The 13,670-nt window shown below is 31.0% G+C and overlaps 1 protein-coding gene across 1 annotated transcript; it reads right to left on the bottom strand.

The window, feature by feature from the left end:
* Positions 1-3,479: 3,479 nt before the first annotated feature.
* On the bottom strand, positions 3,480-5,546 carry LOC129873615 (transcription factor bHLH162-like). The gene is made up of 3 exons (XM_055948744.1): positions 5,320-5,546; positions 3,981-4,340; positions 3,480-3,695 (listed from the first exon to the last, which is right to left on the bottom strand). The coding sequence occupies exons 1-3, from the start codon at positions 5,467-5,469 to the stop codon at positions 3,603-3,605; spliced, it is 603 nt and encodes a 200-aa protein (XP_055804719.1). The 5' UTR covers positions 5,470-5,546; the 3' UTR covers positions 3,480-3,602.
* Between the last annotated feature and the right edge of the window lie 8,124 nt (positions 5,547-13,670).

Below are 13,670 nucleotides of genomic sequence, written 5' to 3'. Positions count from 1 at the left end.
TTCGTTGAGGACCCATTTTTGTACGTTGTGGTGGTGCTACAGGCATGTATACTGCACAACCAAAAAATCTTAAATGGGCTATATTTGGTTTATGACCAAATACTAATTGTGACGGAGAGTATTTATTATAATGTGTCGGTCTTAGACGTACAAGTGCTGCTGCATGTAAAATAGCATGACCCCAAACAGTAATTGGCAATTTTGTTTTCATTAGTAGAGGTCTTGCTATCAATTGTAGGAGCTTTATAAATGACTCTGCAAGGCCATTTTGAGTATGAACATGAGCAACAGGATGTTCAATTTTTATCCCAATTGATAAGCAATAATCATTAAATGCTTGGGATGTAAATTTTCCAGCATTATCAAGGCGAATGGCCTTAATTGGATAATCTGGGAATTGCGCCCTCAATCTTATTATTTGTGCTAACAACTTCGCAAACGCTAGGTTGCGAGATGATAATAAGCACACATGAGACCATCTAGATGATGCATCTATTAGAACCATAAAATATCTAAACAATCTACTAGGTGGATGAATAGGTCCATATATATCTCCATGTATACGCTCTAAAAAGCCAAGAGATTCGATGCCAACCTTCAGGGTCGATGGTCTGGCAATTAATTTGCCTTGATAACAAGCAACACATAAAAATTCATCATTTGTAAGAATCTTCTGGTTCTTTAACGGATGTCCAGTTGAATTTTCAAGAATTCGTCTCATCATTATTGATCCAGGATGACCTATTCGATCATGCCATAGCACAAATATATTTGGATTAGTAAACTTCTGGTTTACGATCATATTTGCTTCAATTGCACTAATTTTTTGCATAATATAGGCCAGATGACAGAGTTGGTAATTTTTCCAAAATATATTTTTGGTCTGAGACACTCTTGGTTATACCAAGATATTCAATATTCATTTCATTTAATGTCTCAACATGATATCCATTTCTGCGGATATCTTTAAAACTTAACAAGTTTCTTGGGAATTTAGAAGAAAATAATGCATCTTCTATAACAATTTTTGTTCCCTTAGGCAGAATTATAGTAGCTCTTCCGGAGCCTTCTATCATTTTTGAATTACCAGAAATTGTAGTAACATTAGCTTTTCTTCTAAGTAAATTGAAAAAATATTTTTTGTCTTTAAATATAGCATGGGTTGTTCCAATATCAATTACACAAATATCCTCGTGATTTATCATTGATCCAAACAAGATTTGAGGTATTTCCATATTTTCTTCACAAAGAAAGAAAGTAAATATTATAATTAATACATAATTTATTATACAAAATTTTATTTTATTACATAGATCTAGAAAAATACAAACATAATATTTAATACATACAACAACAAAGAGAATTGTTTAAATATTATCGGGCTTATCAACATTCATATTTACTTCTGGAAAATTAAAGAAATCAGCTACATCCAGATGCATGGGCTCAATATTGTCCTCAGAGATAAAATTTGTCTCTGGATTATTTTCTGCCCTCTTTAACGATGCATGATATAGCTGAACGAGACGTTTTGACGATCGGCAAATCTGCGACTAGCGCCCCACACCTCCATATCTATGACATATTATTTCTGAATTATTCTTCGGTAAAGCTTCTGGCTTTTTACCCTGCCTTTTATATTGCTGGTTATTTCTCGATGCCAGCCGAGCATCATGATTAAAATTTCTTCTTTGACTACGACCACGACCACGACTGGGGCCATGGCCTCTTTCTCGTTGGTTAGAATTTGCCTGATTCACTTCAGGGAGTGGCAAAGAACCAACGGACCGACTATCATGATTTTTCATTAATAATTCATTATGACGTTCAGCAATAAGTAAGTGAGATAATAATTCAGAATATTTTGTAAAGCCTTTTTCGCGATATTGCTGCTGTAGGAGCATATTCGCGGGTGGAAATGTGGAGTATGTTTTTTCAAGTTTATCTTGTTATGTGATTTCATCTCCGCATAAAGTTAACTGAGCTATAATTCGAAATAAAGCAGAATTATATTCAGTTATATTTTTAAAGTCCATTAGTCTCAGATTTAACCAGTCATGACGTGCTTGTGGAAGCATGACCAACTTCAGGTGGTCATACCTTTCTTTTAAATTTTTCCACAATTTCAAAGGATCTTTTAATGTCAGATATTGTAATTTAAGACCCTCGTCAAGATGGTGGCGGAGGAAAATCATAACTTTTACACGGTCTTGACTAAATGCCTGGTTATCATCTTTAATGGTGTCTGTCAGAACCATTGATTCTAAATGAATTTCGACATTTAGTGCCCATGAGGAGTAGTCTTTTCCAGAAATATTAAGAGTAGTAAATTCAATTTTTGAAATATTTGCCATTTTATGAAAATAAATTTAAATAAAATTCTTACCACTTTTTGTTACCTTGAAACAATAGCCGGAGCCTCGTGCTGATAACGTGTTATAAAATAAACTAAATTTAGCAATTTGAGACGGAGAGAATCTGAGAGAAAAAAGAACAAAAGAGAATTATCGTATGACACTGAAAATGGGCAGCCCACTAAATTATGCCTATATATAGAGACATAATTGATATAGAAGATACACACAGAAAATATATTAGTATAAAATATACATACGATAATTCTCTTTTGTTCTTTCTTCTCTCAGATTCTCTCCGTCTCAAATTGCTAGATTTAGTTTATTTTATATCAAGTAGGAATTTTTTTTATTAGGCTGAAAAGATCACTTGTAAAATCAAATGATTGTAATAAATTACTCATATACTTATCCCGATAAAATTCCTAACAAACAATTAAGATGCTCTGCCACTCATATATAATGATGCATATTAAGTTCTTTTCGTGATATATATATTATTTTATTTTATTTTTCTTATTTACCTTAAAAAAATATCTTCACAGGATTTTAATTTATCTACACTAACATACTACTAAGTGATAGATAGTAAGAAAGTTGAATTCAGAAATTCAGTCTAAACTGTGATCATCTTATCTAAAATTTAAATTACTTATTAGAAAAAAAAATATATATTATTTGTTTATGTCAAATCTACCACATTTGGAAACACCATATAAGTAACAAGCTCTGTTTATTACTGTAAATAAGCACCCCCAACACAAGTTCAAGAAAGTAGTGTGAGAACATTTTGAACACGGTGTGTTTGTTAGGTTTGAAAATATTCTCCACGAAAAATGTTTTACAAAAAAATAAGTGAATTTCTTATTTATTTTTTAATATTTGGTAAGTAATCAAAAAAGAATTTTTTTTTCCTCAAGAGCTTATATGTAATCCAACAAAACATTCTATGTGGACAGAATAGGATAGAGAATGGGGATTCGAAGGTGTTGAGGGTGATATGGTGGGGATCAGAGATGTTGGGTGGGTGAGGACCGAAGATAGAAGTTATTTTTCTTATTTTTAATAAGCTTATTTTCTAAAAAAAATATTTGATCAACCAAACATGAGAAAGAAACTAACTGAAAATCCAAGATTCTAACTTCAATCATCATGGAGGAAATAAACTTTGTCCTTCGAAGTACTAAAGCATCTATCTTACATAATTTAACACGTGCCCCAAAAAATAAAACATTAGTTGGTTGATTGCTAGGTAGCAGCTGCACCCACAAACTGCTTTAATTTCTCTGAAATAATCCTTAAAGCAGCTCCGTTTCCTGACGACGTTGTACTTTCTCCCTCCTAACCATACATTATAAAACATTATAAAACAAACACATCAATCCACAAACTAAATACGACGAGCCAAATTATGAATTTAGACGTACGCTCTTAATTTTTAGTTGAAAGGTATATTGAGTTCTGAATTATGTACGTATGGATATGATTAATTTTAGATATACATATGGATATGATTAATTTTTAGATATACATACTCTTTTTTCTCAGGCACAAGATTATTGGATTCTGTTGAACACGCTAACCCATTGTTGGACTAAATTAAAGTAGGGGGAAAAAAGGTTGTACCTTAGAATGTATGGAATGGAAGATGGTGTCACCTACGAGAGTATAACTTGCATTAATAACTTGTACTCCCTCTTCATGAAGCATACGGATGATATGGTTGAACATGAATTGATTATCTAATCCAGTAATTAGAAGAATTTCTAGAGCTGAATTCACACTATGAATTTCAATATGTGGTAATGGCAAAGCCCTTTCCAATATTCTTCCATTATTATTACTGCTTGAGTTTGAATTTGAATTTAAAGTACGATCAGCTGCTGTTAAGCTTTCTTTTCTCAGTCTCATTTTCTCCAAATCTATCTGCATTTTCTTTATGTAATTCGCTGCTTCTTCCAGTTGATCTGGCAGTGAAGAAAATTCCTGCAAATTAAACCCCAAATAACTACCTCAACATTTTGTTAATTAGTATATGTTAGTGGTCAGAGATTTGAAGGTTCCGGATGCCACACTGCTTATAGGTGTGTTACTATTTTATACGGTTCAAATACAATAGACATTTGATTGGTATGATCAACTTTGGGCTTCAAATCGAATTATTTGTTTTTTCAGTATATATAGATGAACAGAGAAATAATATTTATAACAAATGGACAAATTAAATTCCAAATATATACCTCGTTTGAAAAAAAATAGTAATAATTTTGTTAAAGAAGATTAATGTTAGTATTGAGCAAGTGCAGTTTCATATTTTTCATTTAATTTGTATCAAAAAAGAAAACATGACTTATAATGATTTATCATTCTAACAATTAGTCTTGTTTCGACAAGTAATATGATGAGGATATCTAGTAGATCTCAATATATGAACCCGAACAAGCGCCAAATCAGATTTATCTTTTGGGAAGAGGAGATCAAGTTAGACATGGGCATAGCCACCTTAGGTGAAGGGTGGTTTGAAAGGATGGCTCAGTTGGTTTGAAGGGTAGTTATCCACACGGATGATCCGGGATCGATCCCCTTTAATGCCTTCCGAATCGAGCCTATCGCATAGTGCTTGCATAATGCGGTTTACATCACCTGTGTGGTTTGTAGGTTATTACACAGTTGAGGGTTTACCCAGTGCTCACAAAGTACTCACCTGAAGGACAGAGGTTGTGGAAGAAATTGTAGTGGCTATCCTTGGGTTCCAAAAAAAAAACACTCTTCTATGAAAATTAATCATGCGGTATACAAAGATTAAATGTTACTTATTAAGAGTATAGGTATTTTTAATTTTGCGCACCCTTGATATAAACAGAAGAAAATTTGCACACCCTTACCTAAATTTATGGCTCCACCACATGAGTTCGACAAATAACATGTATAGTAGATCGAATACTAGAAAAAATAGAAAAGAAACCTTAGAATGTTGATCACGATGCACAAGTGAATTGAGCTTCATATAGAGATCCTTCATTTGATTTCTTCTGTTTTTCTCAATTGTCTTTCTATCAGCTGCTTTACATGATGATGAGGAACTAGTTTTGTTACAACAGTACTGCTGCTCCATCTCTCCAACAAACTTGGAAAATAACAAGATCGACGACTATAAGAAATAATTAATTCGATAGCGCTACTATAATATATATACACACATATATAATAGTAATTTGTTGGAGACTTGAAACAGAGAAAGAGGAATCTAATTAAAGTTGAGTTATAAGTTGAAAGCGAAAGGCAATAAGTGCAGGAGAATACAAGAAGATATGATTATCTGGAGATAAAAAAAGATGATAAAATCGTATGGTAGGGTTCTCACTATTTCTCATTTTTGGTCCCACATGTCACTTTTTTCTTGACCATGTCTGAACTAATGGGAAAGCATCCAATATACTGTGCCAATATCTGCCTAATTATGAAATTCTTTTCATATTGGATCATCTTTTTCTACATTTTAAACAATATTTTAAGTTTACCTATACTTATTGTACGAGTAATTAATTAAAGACTTCTAGGTCAACTGAAAAGGAATAAGTCATTTTTGTTATTCAGAATATATCAGAGACTTCCCTATATGTTATTTTACGAGTAATTAATTAAAGAATTTCTCAATAGATATCTGAATAATACATAGCCAATTAGGCGTGTAGTTCTCCACGACAAACTAAAAAAATTAGCCCGGTAGATCAGTGATAGTGATGAGTCATGTGAAATTTGGCAAAACAAAACATATTATTCAACTACTCTAAAAGCACACGACACAACGAATAAATAAATAAATTAACACTAGTCGTGGTTAGGGGTTCACGGATCGATTTGAGTCAGTTATTGATCAAAATCAAAATCAAATCAATTTAATCGATTTTAAAATTATAATTAAAACCAAATCAAACAAAATAAAATATACATTCATCGGTTTGGTTATTATCGATTTCCGTTTGGTTTGGTTTGGTTATTCGGTTATTAATCATACACAAAAATAAAAGAAACGATTCATTCAAAAGAGAAAAAAAGACAATAATTCATTCAAAAAATAATAATTATCTTCGTGCCATTTTGGATCTTATAATTCTTATACAAGAATTTTAACTATGTTTAACTTTCTGCTTATATTATTAGTTAATTTAATGTACTAAATAATATAAACTTACTGAATAATACGTTAGCTAATGATATTGTTGTACAAACAAAAGATGCAGCATATATTACTATTTTAAATTAGTGTGCTGCATTTTTTGCATAAAAAGTGTTCATAAAAAATAATACATTATGTATATATTAATATAAAAAAATATGTATATAATTTATCGGTTCGGTTCAATTATTTCTTTGGTTTTCTTTTAACAAAATTAAAACCAAACCAAATATTATCGATTTTTAAAAATATAAACCAAATCAGACCAAATAAAAAATTGATTTATTTGACCAGTTTGATTTGATTTTTCAATTTGGATCGATTTTAATCCAAATCGTGAACATCCTGTGGTTTGATTTTCTTGGATTAGGTTTGATATTTCATTTTTCGTGAACACTTTATACTAATATTTACAATATTTAAGTTTATGTATTAATAATGTAAAAAATATTTACATGGGTCATTATAAGAAATAATTGTGAAGTGTCAAGTGTCAATAAAAACAAATTTAAATCATTAAATCATCTTATTTCAAGGTGAAAGCAACTAATAAGATGATTTAATTTGCTCCCTCCGTTCACACATGTTTTTATAACCTAAGGTGTGAACAAAATAAATTTAATTTACTCTATCCATTTCATATTACTTGGTCATCTTATTAAAAATACATGTTTCAAAGTACTCAATTACTATATGAAGATAAAATTAATTATTTTATTATTATTTTATCTCTACAAATGATACTTTTTGAAAACTTAAACAAATTTGGAAGTTCCAAAAAATAATAATTCAAGAGTTTTATTAATGACTTTGTATCTATTCCAATGATATTTATATTTTATGTTATTAAACATATTTTTTATAAATTATCTTGATGTTCATTAATATAAGTATAAAATTAATCATCTTTATAATTTTTTAAACATCGTAAAAAATAAAAAGTGTCAACTAACATTGACGGATGAGTGCAAACATTGGAGCTGAGTATATCACCTTATCTCGTTGTCTCTAGAAAAATGAGTGAACATGATTAAGGTGGAGTCATTATTTCATGATGAAAATTAATACTAATTCACATTTGCTTTTACTTTTTTTTTTTTTAATAAAAAAAGGTTTCTCTAATTTGCAACGTGCACTTACTATTTCATTAAAAATGAGGTATATATAATTGAAATATATTCTCACTTCAATTATATCACACAACTTTAATATGTTATCATGATATAATATACATTATTTTAAATAAGTTAAATTAAAAAACGAATAAATTTTATAGCTAAATAATAAAATTTATCGTTAATTCTATTTAGCAACGAATTAATGATAAATTGTATTTACCTAGCAGCAAAATAGACACAAATCAGCGACCAAGTTTGGAGCTAATTCCAATGGTTTTTAATTGTGAGAAACATGACATGTCGTCTTTGTTTTTCCTCTCATTCAGGGACCGACCCCCTTTTGCTCCCCTCCCATAAAATAGAATCCTATATAGAATACTACATATAAATATATATTGGTGATCTGATCTCACTCCAATTACGCAATGGAATTGCGTGTCAATGCTGATATCATCAACCATTACACAATGTTAAAGCGTGCTAGCTTAACACGACTTGTGGGGAAATTAAAATTAAAGTGCACCAACATTAATATATTAATGTGAACAAGATCTGTAATTTCTATCATCATAAAAAATCTCACCACTTCAATGAGGCTCAGAAGGTCGAAGGTCCAAAATAAATAATAATCCTCGTCCTTGATTTATGTGGTATATTTTGAATTTTAAGATGTAAACAAATTTATTTTAAATCAGTAATTTCATGTATCCTAGCTAATTAGTCCAGACAACTTGTCTTTGCCGATACTATGAAGCTAAAATTGGAGCTGGCAGGTTTTTAGTCGACTTGATAATATAAAAATTTTTATTTTTTTGTTTGTTCTCAATCAAATTTAATCTCAAATTATATGTATATCTTTGTATGTAGTTGTTGTCTTTTTTATATGGTCAAAATTACAAAGTTTTGCCAACGTTAATTATCACTTGACTGAATTTGAAATTAATCAACTTAACAGACTAAATTAAATTAATCCTTGTCGAAATTTTCCTGGGGATGGTAAAGGGAGGAAATAACTTTCAACTTTGGATGAATATGAATTTTTGGGAGAGTGTGGGTAAAGGATATATAAGATAACAACACGTTAGCGGGTTGCAAAAAAGTAAAGAAAAATCCTTCACCCAGCCTTTGTTCTAAGATTTTCGACTTTACACTTATCTGTCCTTTTTTTTCCCCTTCTTTTACCGCCTTCGTTTTAAATTATTTGTCATATTTTTTTTGGAGAGTTAAATAATGTAAATTTTAATTAATATTCTAGAATATATTATCATCAAATTGATACGAGAAAATTGTAACTTCTTGTACTTTTTTTTTATTTTGAATATCTCCATAACAAAATAAGTTTAAAATAATATTTGTATGCATAAATATTACATATGTTGAATCCTTTTGAGGTATATAAATTATACTTTAACTTTTAGTGAAAATATTGTCTTCGCGTTGCTGTTGTGTAACAATCTCTCTGTATATATAGAGAGAGTATAATTTATACAATGGCCTTTAAGTGTATGACTTAGTGATGATATAATGAAGTAGATGACAATTATTAGGTCATAAGTTTAAATATCAGGACATATATATTTAAATTGATGAATATAATTATCTGATATTTATTAATATAAAAATTATAAATAGTTTATAAAATTAATTGAGGTGAGTATAAATTACGATAGTAATAATTTTTTTCATAACTTTCACAAAGATGCTGTACAAAGTTTAGATAGACATCAATGACAATGAGGGTCTCAGTCACATGAAAAGATTCCACAATATATATGGTAACCACAAAGTTATCCATATCTTGCTCTTTTAAAGTCAAGGCCCGCACCCCACCCAAAACAACAGGGAAGGCCAACCCTAAATAATACTTATAAAAATATGTACGTACGTCATAATTAACTTGTTTTGGATAGTGGACTTGTTAAAATATTTCTTTTCAATATTACTTTTAAGGATTGATGAAAATAAACAAGTACTTGTGACCTGCAATATATGTTTAGAGCAATATACATCACGTGAAAAAAATATATACATGAACATATTTGAATTTTTTTTTCCCCCACTGTGGAAATGAAACCCTGTTATGGTATTTTTAGTACTTGTTTTATTCTTTCTTAATTTTTCCGTTTGATGAATAAGCATGACGTACGTAGCTACTGTTTGTTTTATTTTTCCAGTAGTTGTGTAAGTTTTGAGAAAGATTGAAATATGTAAGATCAAACATGTGAATAGAAGAAATGTTAATGTTTACATGACATTAGAATACGTCGGAGGATTGTTATGTATTGTTTTATAATGCAATATACCGTAAGAATAATATTGTGTTGTTTGTATCAAATTGTGTTGGAGCATGACATTTTAATATTAAATTTTAATATTAAAGTGCATTATTTTAGTGGATATAAATTGATAAGAATGTGGTCAATTGTTTTTGGTGTAACTTATGTACCCACTAAGTTATGTTCTACCTTATTATGCTTTGTAACTCATGTAACCTCCAAGGCGTAATTCCTCCATTCATTTACCTACATTATTGTCTATTTTATTTTTATTGAAGACAAGAAAGAATTCTTCACTTATAAATAGTGGTATTTCTTCCTTTGAGAAGTGAATGCAAGAAAAATGAGAAGTGTAAAAAAATATTGTAGTGTGTAGTGAAGTTAGTGCATAGAAAGAGAGAGTTGAGAGAAATAAAAATATTATAAGTTTTCAACTAATTCACTATACAAAAGAGAATAATTATATGTTGAAGGAAGGTGGTGTTCTTTTTGTGGAGCTTTGGACTCTTCAACTAATTCAGAGTTGTTTGAGTTATACGACATTGTTAGGTTGTTGTATCATGGAGGGGACAAGTCAAGAGATATATTGCCGAATCGGTGTAGATTATGTCGCAGTGGGCTTGAATCTCCTTAAAGAAAGCGAGATATCCGCGTCTTAGCCTGAATATATTTTTTATTCATTTTTATCATTTTATTTTCAGTTGTAATTATTGTATTTGTGGTATATTACACCAACAAATTGTATTGTTATAATGAATGCAATGTTTGAATTGATTGTATTATTTTCCGTCATTACATAATATAATGTCTCACATCAACAATTTGAACTGTTACAAGAAAAAATACATATGGTACAAGCAAGATAGAAAGCTACTATAAAAAGGTAAGGTAAAAAACTAAAATATGATTATTAAAGACAAATTTGATAAGAATAATAAGGTAACGATCCAATCACATCAAATGAATTGTTACATAAAATAAGACTTTACATATAGTAATCTAACGATGAATTTTACGATACAATATAATTTAAGTAAAAATATTTAAATTAAACGTTATATTTAAACTCACAACACAATATAATATAATAACATAACATAGGTAACAGCCCGAACGTGTCGGAAGGTGTTAAGTCGCCCACATATATCGGAGGGGGTAGTAGTGAATATCTACCAAGTGCCTTTGTGTGTCCCAAAATTCCAACTGTATGGCATATTACTGGCTGGTTTCACCAATAATTAAGCAAGGGATCATCTCAACAAATTAACAAGATTGTGGGGCACAAGAATGCGAAACGAACCCAATATTTAAGATTTTACAGAATTGTTGTGGGACAATTATTAAATATGAACCATTAAAGTAAAGGTGAAAAGGAAAGATCCTTCAATAGTCAATTATTAAATGGAAAAACTTTATTCCTAAGTTCATATTGAGTGATCGTGAAATTTCATGAGAAAATGCCCGTCATTCTTTCTCACTACTTGATTTACAAGCAAGTCTTTATTTAATCGTATTATATTGTTAGAATCTGTCAATTTACAGCTAAAAGGCAGCTCAACTGAGCTTCAACAACATTGAACAACACTACAGAGAGTTTTCTAACGAAGAGGGAAAAGATATTTTTTGTGTGTATCTTGCTAAAGCCACACTGAAGGGATATTTATACAGTGACTGTTGTTAGATTCAGTAACTAATTCATAACAGACTCTTAACATTATAGTTAGTTACAACTAACTATTTGACAGCTAATATCCAGCTATATAATTCTACACTTTAGCTAGATTTAATACTCCCCTCAAGCAAGGATGGAAGACATCAAGAACTCCTTGCTTGGAAAAAAGAAACTGGTGTTGTACTATCCCCAAGCCTTTTGTAAGCAAGTCTGCTAATTGAGATTTGATCCCAACATACTCTGGATTAATCAAACTATCCTTGAGCTTTTCTCTCACAAAATGACAATCTATTTCGATATGTTTGGTTCTTTCATGAAAAAATTGGATTGGAGGCAATTTGCACGGCTGCTTTGCTGTCAGAGCAACGTCTAACTGGTATGATGATGTCCACCATTAGATCTTTGAGCAATCCAACCAACCAAATGATTTCTTCCACCGCTCCTGCCATACTCCTATACTCTTCTTCTGCTGAATTTCTGCTCACTGTGTGTTGTTTTTTTAATTTTCATAAGATTAGAGACTCACCAAGTTGGATTACATATCCTGTAACTGATCTTCTAGTATTGAGACAAGCTGCCCCATTCTAAATCACAGAAGGCTGTTAGATTTATAATTGATCCTATCTTCAGCAACACCCCTTGCCTAGGTGCTTTCTTTAAGTATTTGAGGACTCTCGGTGCTGCCAATGTGACCTTTTGAGGTGTTGCATAAATTGACTAAGAACCTGAACAGCAAAATATATATCAGGTCTGGTGATTCAAATAAATCAGCTTCCCAACTAACCGTTGATAACTGTGAATATATTCTAGAAGAGGATCATCAATATTCCCAACCACTGAGTCATATTCTACTGTAGTGAGCTTCATATTAATCTCCATGGGAGTAGATGTTGGCTTAGCTCCACCTAATCTCACTTTTGACAGCAGCTCCAAAGTGTACTTTATTTGATTAAATAGGATGCCCTTTTTCTAAATTTAATGCCTCAATTTCCAAAAAGTATTTGATTTGTCCCAAGTCTTTCACTTTGAACCTACTATAAAGGGTCTTTTGAGCATAATCAATCAGTTGTTGACTACATCGTGTGATCAGTAAATCATCAAAATATATCAAGATCATCAATATTCAATTCCGGATGATTTGGTAAATAAGGAATGATCATATGAACTTTGATTATACTTTGCTTCCAACAAAGCGTGGACAATTTGATATCTCTTGTCGAAAAGCTTGTTTCAGGCCATATAGAGATTTCAAAAAATTACATACTCTATCCTTCGTCTGTGAAAACCTTTTGATAAAGTCATATAAACTTCTTCATACAAATCATCTAGCAAGAAAGCATTGTTAACATCCATTTGGTGCAATGACCAATATTTTGAGGCTGCAATGCTAATGATTGCTTTTACTGTCATCATCTTTGCAACAGAAGAGAAATCTCATGATAATCCAATCCTTCCTTTTGGATATAACCCTTGGCCACCAATCTTGTTTTGTACTTATTCACAATCTCATCTACCTTGTGTTTGATCTTAAAAACCTATTTTGAACCAATGGTTTGTTTTCATGGTCATCTATCATCCTGAGAAGCTTCTTTGAATGACTTGGGCTCTACTGGAGAAAAAAATACACTTCCGTAGGCTTGGTAAGGAGGTGTCAAGTGAGAGTAGTGGATGTCATCTAAGATATGATAGGAACAACTAGCAGATGATTTAGTAGTAGTAATGTAGTCACTAAACCATATAGGTTGCTTAGTAGGCTTGAGCTTGGCTTGACCTTCCAATTGGACATTTACTTTTGTGGCTTGTAGTAGATCTTGTCCCATTGGAGTATCCTATGAATCACTTTGAGACTGTGGATTATCAATCCTATCAACTTCAGGTGCAACATCATTCGCAACAATGTTGTTAAGGCTAGGGTTAATAATATACTCATGAGGTTGTTCTATTGCTGGAGGGAATGGTCTATCATCATAGTTTACTTCAACTGGTTGTCCCAACATTATATATTCTTCATTTCTAGTTGGAGGAACAATATGCACTGAGTTGGTCAATTCAAACATGTCATGCTTATCA

Source organism: Solanum dulcamara, chromosome 11 (genome assembly GCF_947179165.1).
Source record: "Solanum dulcamara chromosome 11, daSolDulc1.2, whole genome shotgun sequence".
Lineage (NCBI taxonomy): Eukaryota > Viridiplantae > Streptophyta > Magnoliopsida > Solanales > Solanaceae > Solanum > Solanum dulcamara.
This window is presented reverse-complemented; position numbering and strand designations above follow the sequence as displayed.

Excerpts from the sequence above, each read along its gene's own strand:
- LOC129873615 (XM_055948744.1), bottom strand. The coding sequence starts at position 5,469 with ATGGAGCAGCAGTACTGTTGTAACAAAACTAGTTCCTCATCATCATGT. Across the intron at positions 4,341-5,319 it reads ATCGTGATCAACATTCTAAG|GAATTTTCTTCACTGCCAGA; the intron begins GTTTCTTTTCTA and ends TTTAATTTGCAG. Across the intron at positions 3,696-3,980 it reads TCCATTCCATACATTCTAAG|GAGGGAGAAAGTACAACGTC; the intron begins GTACAACCTTTT and ends ATGTATGGTTAG.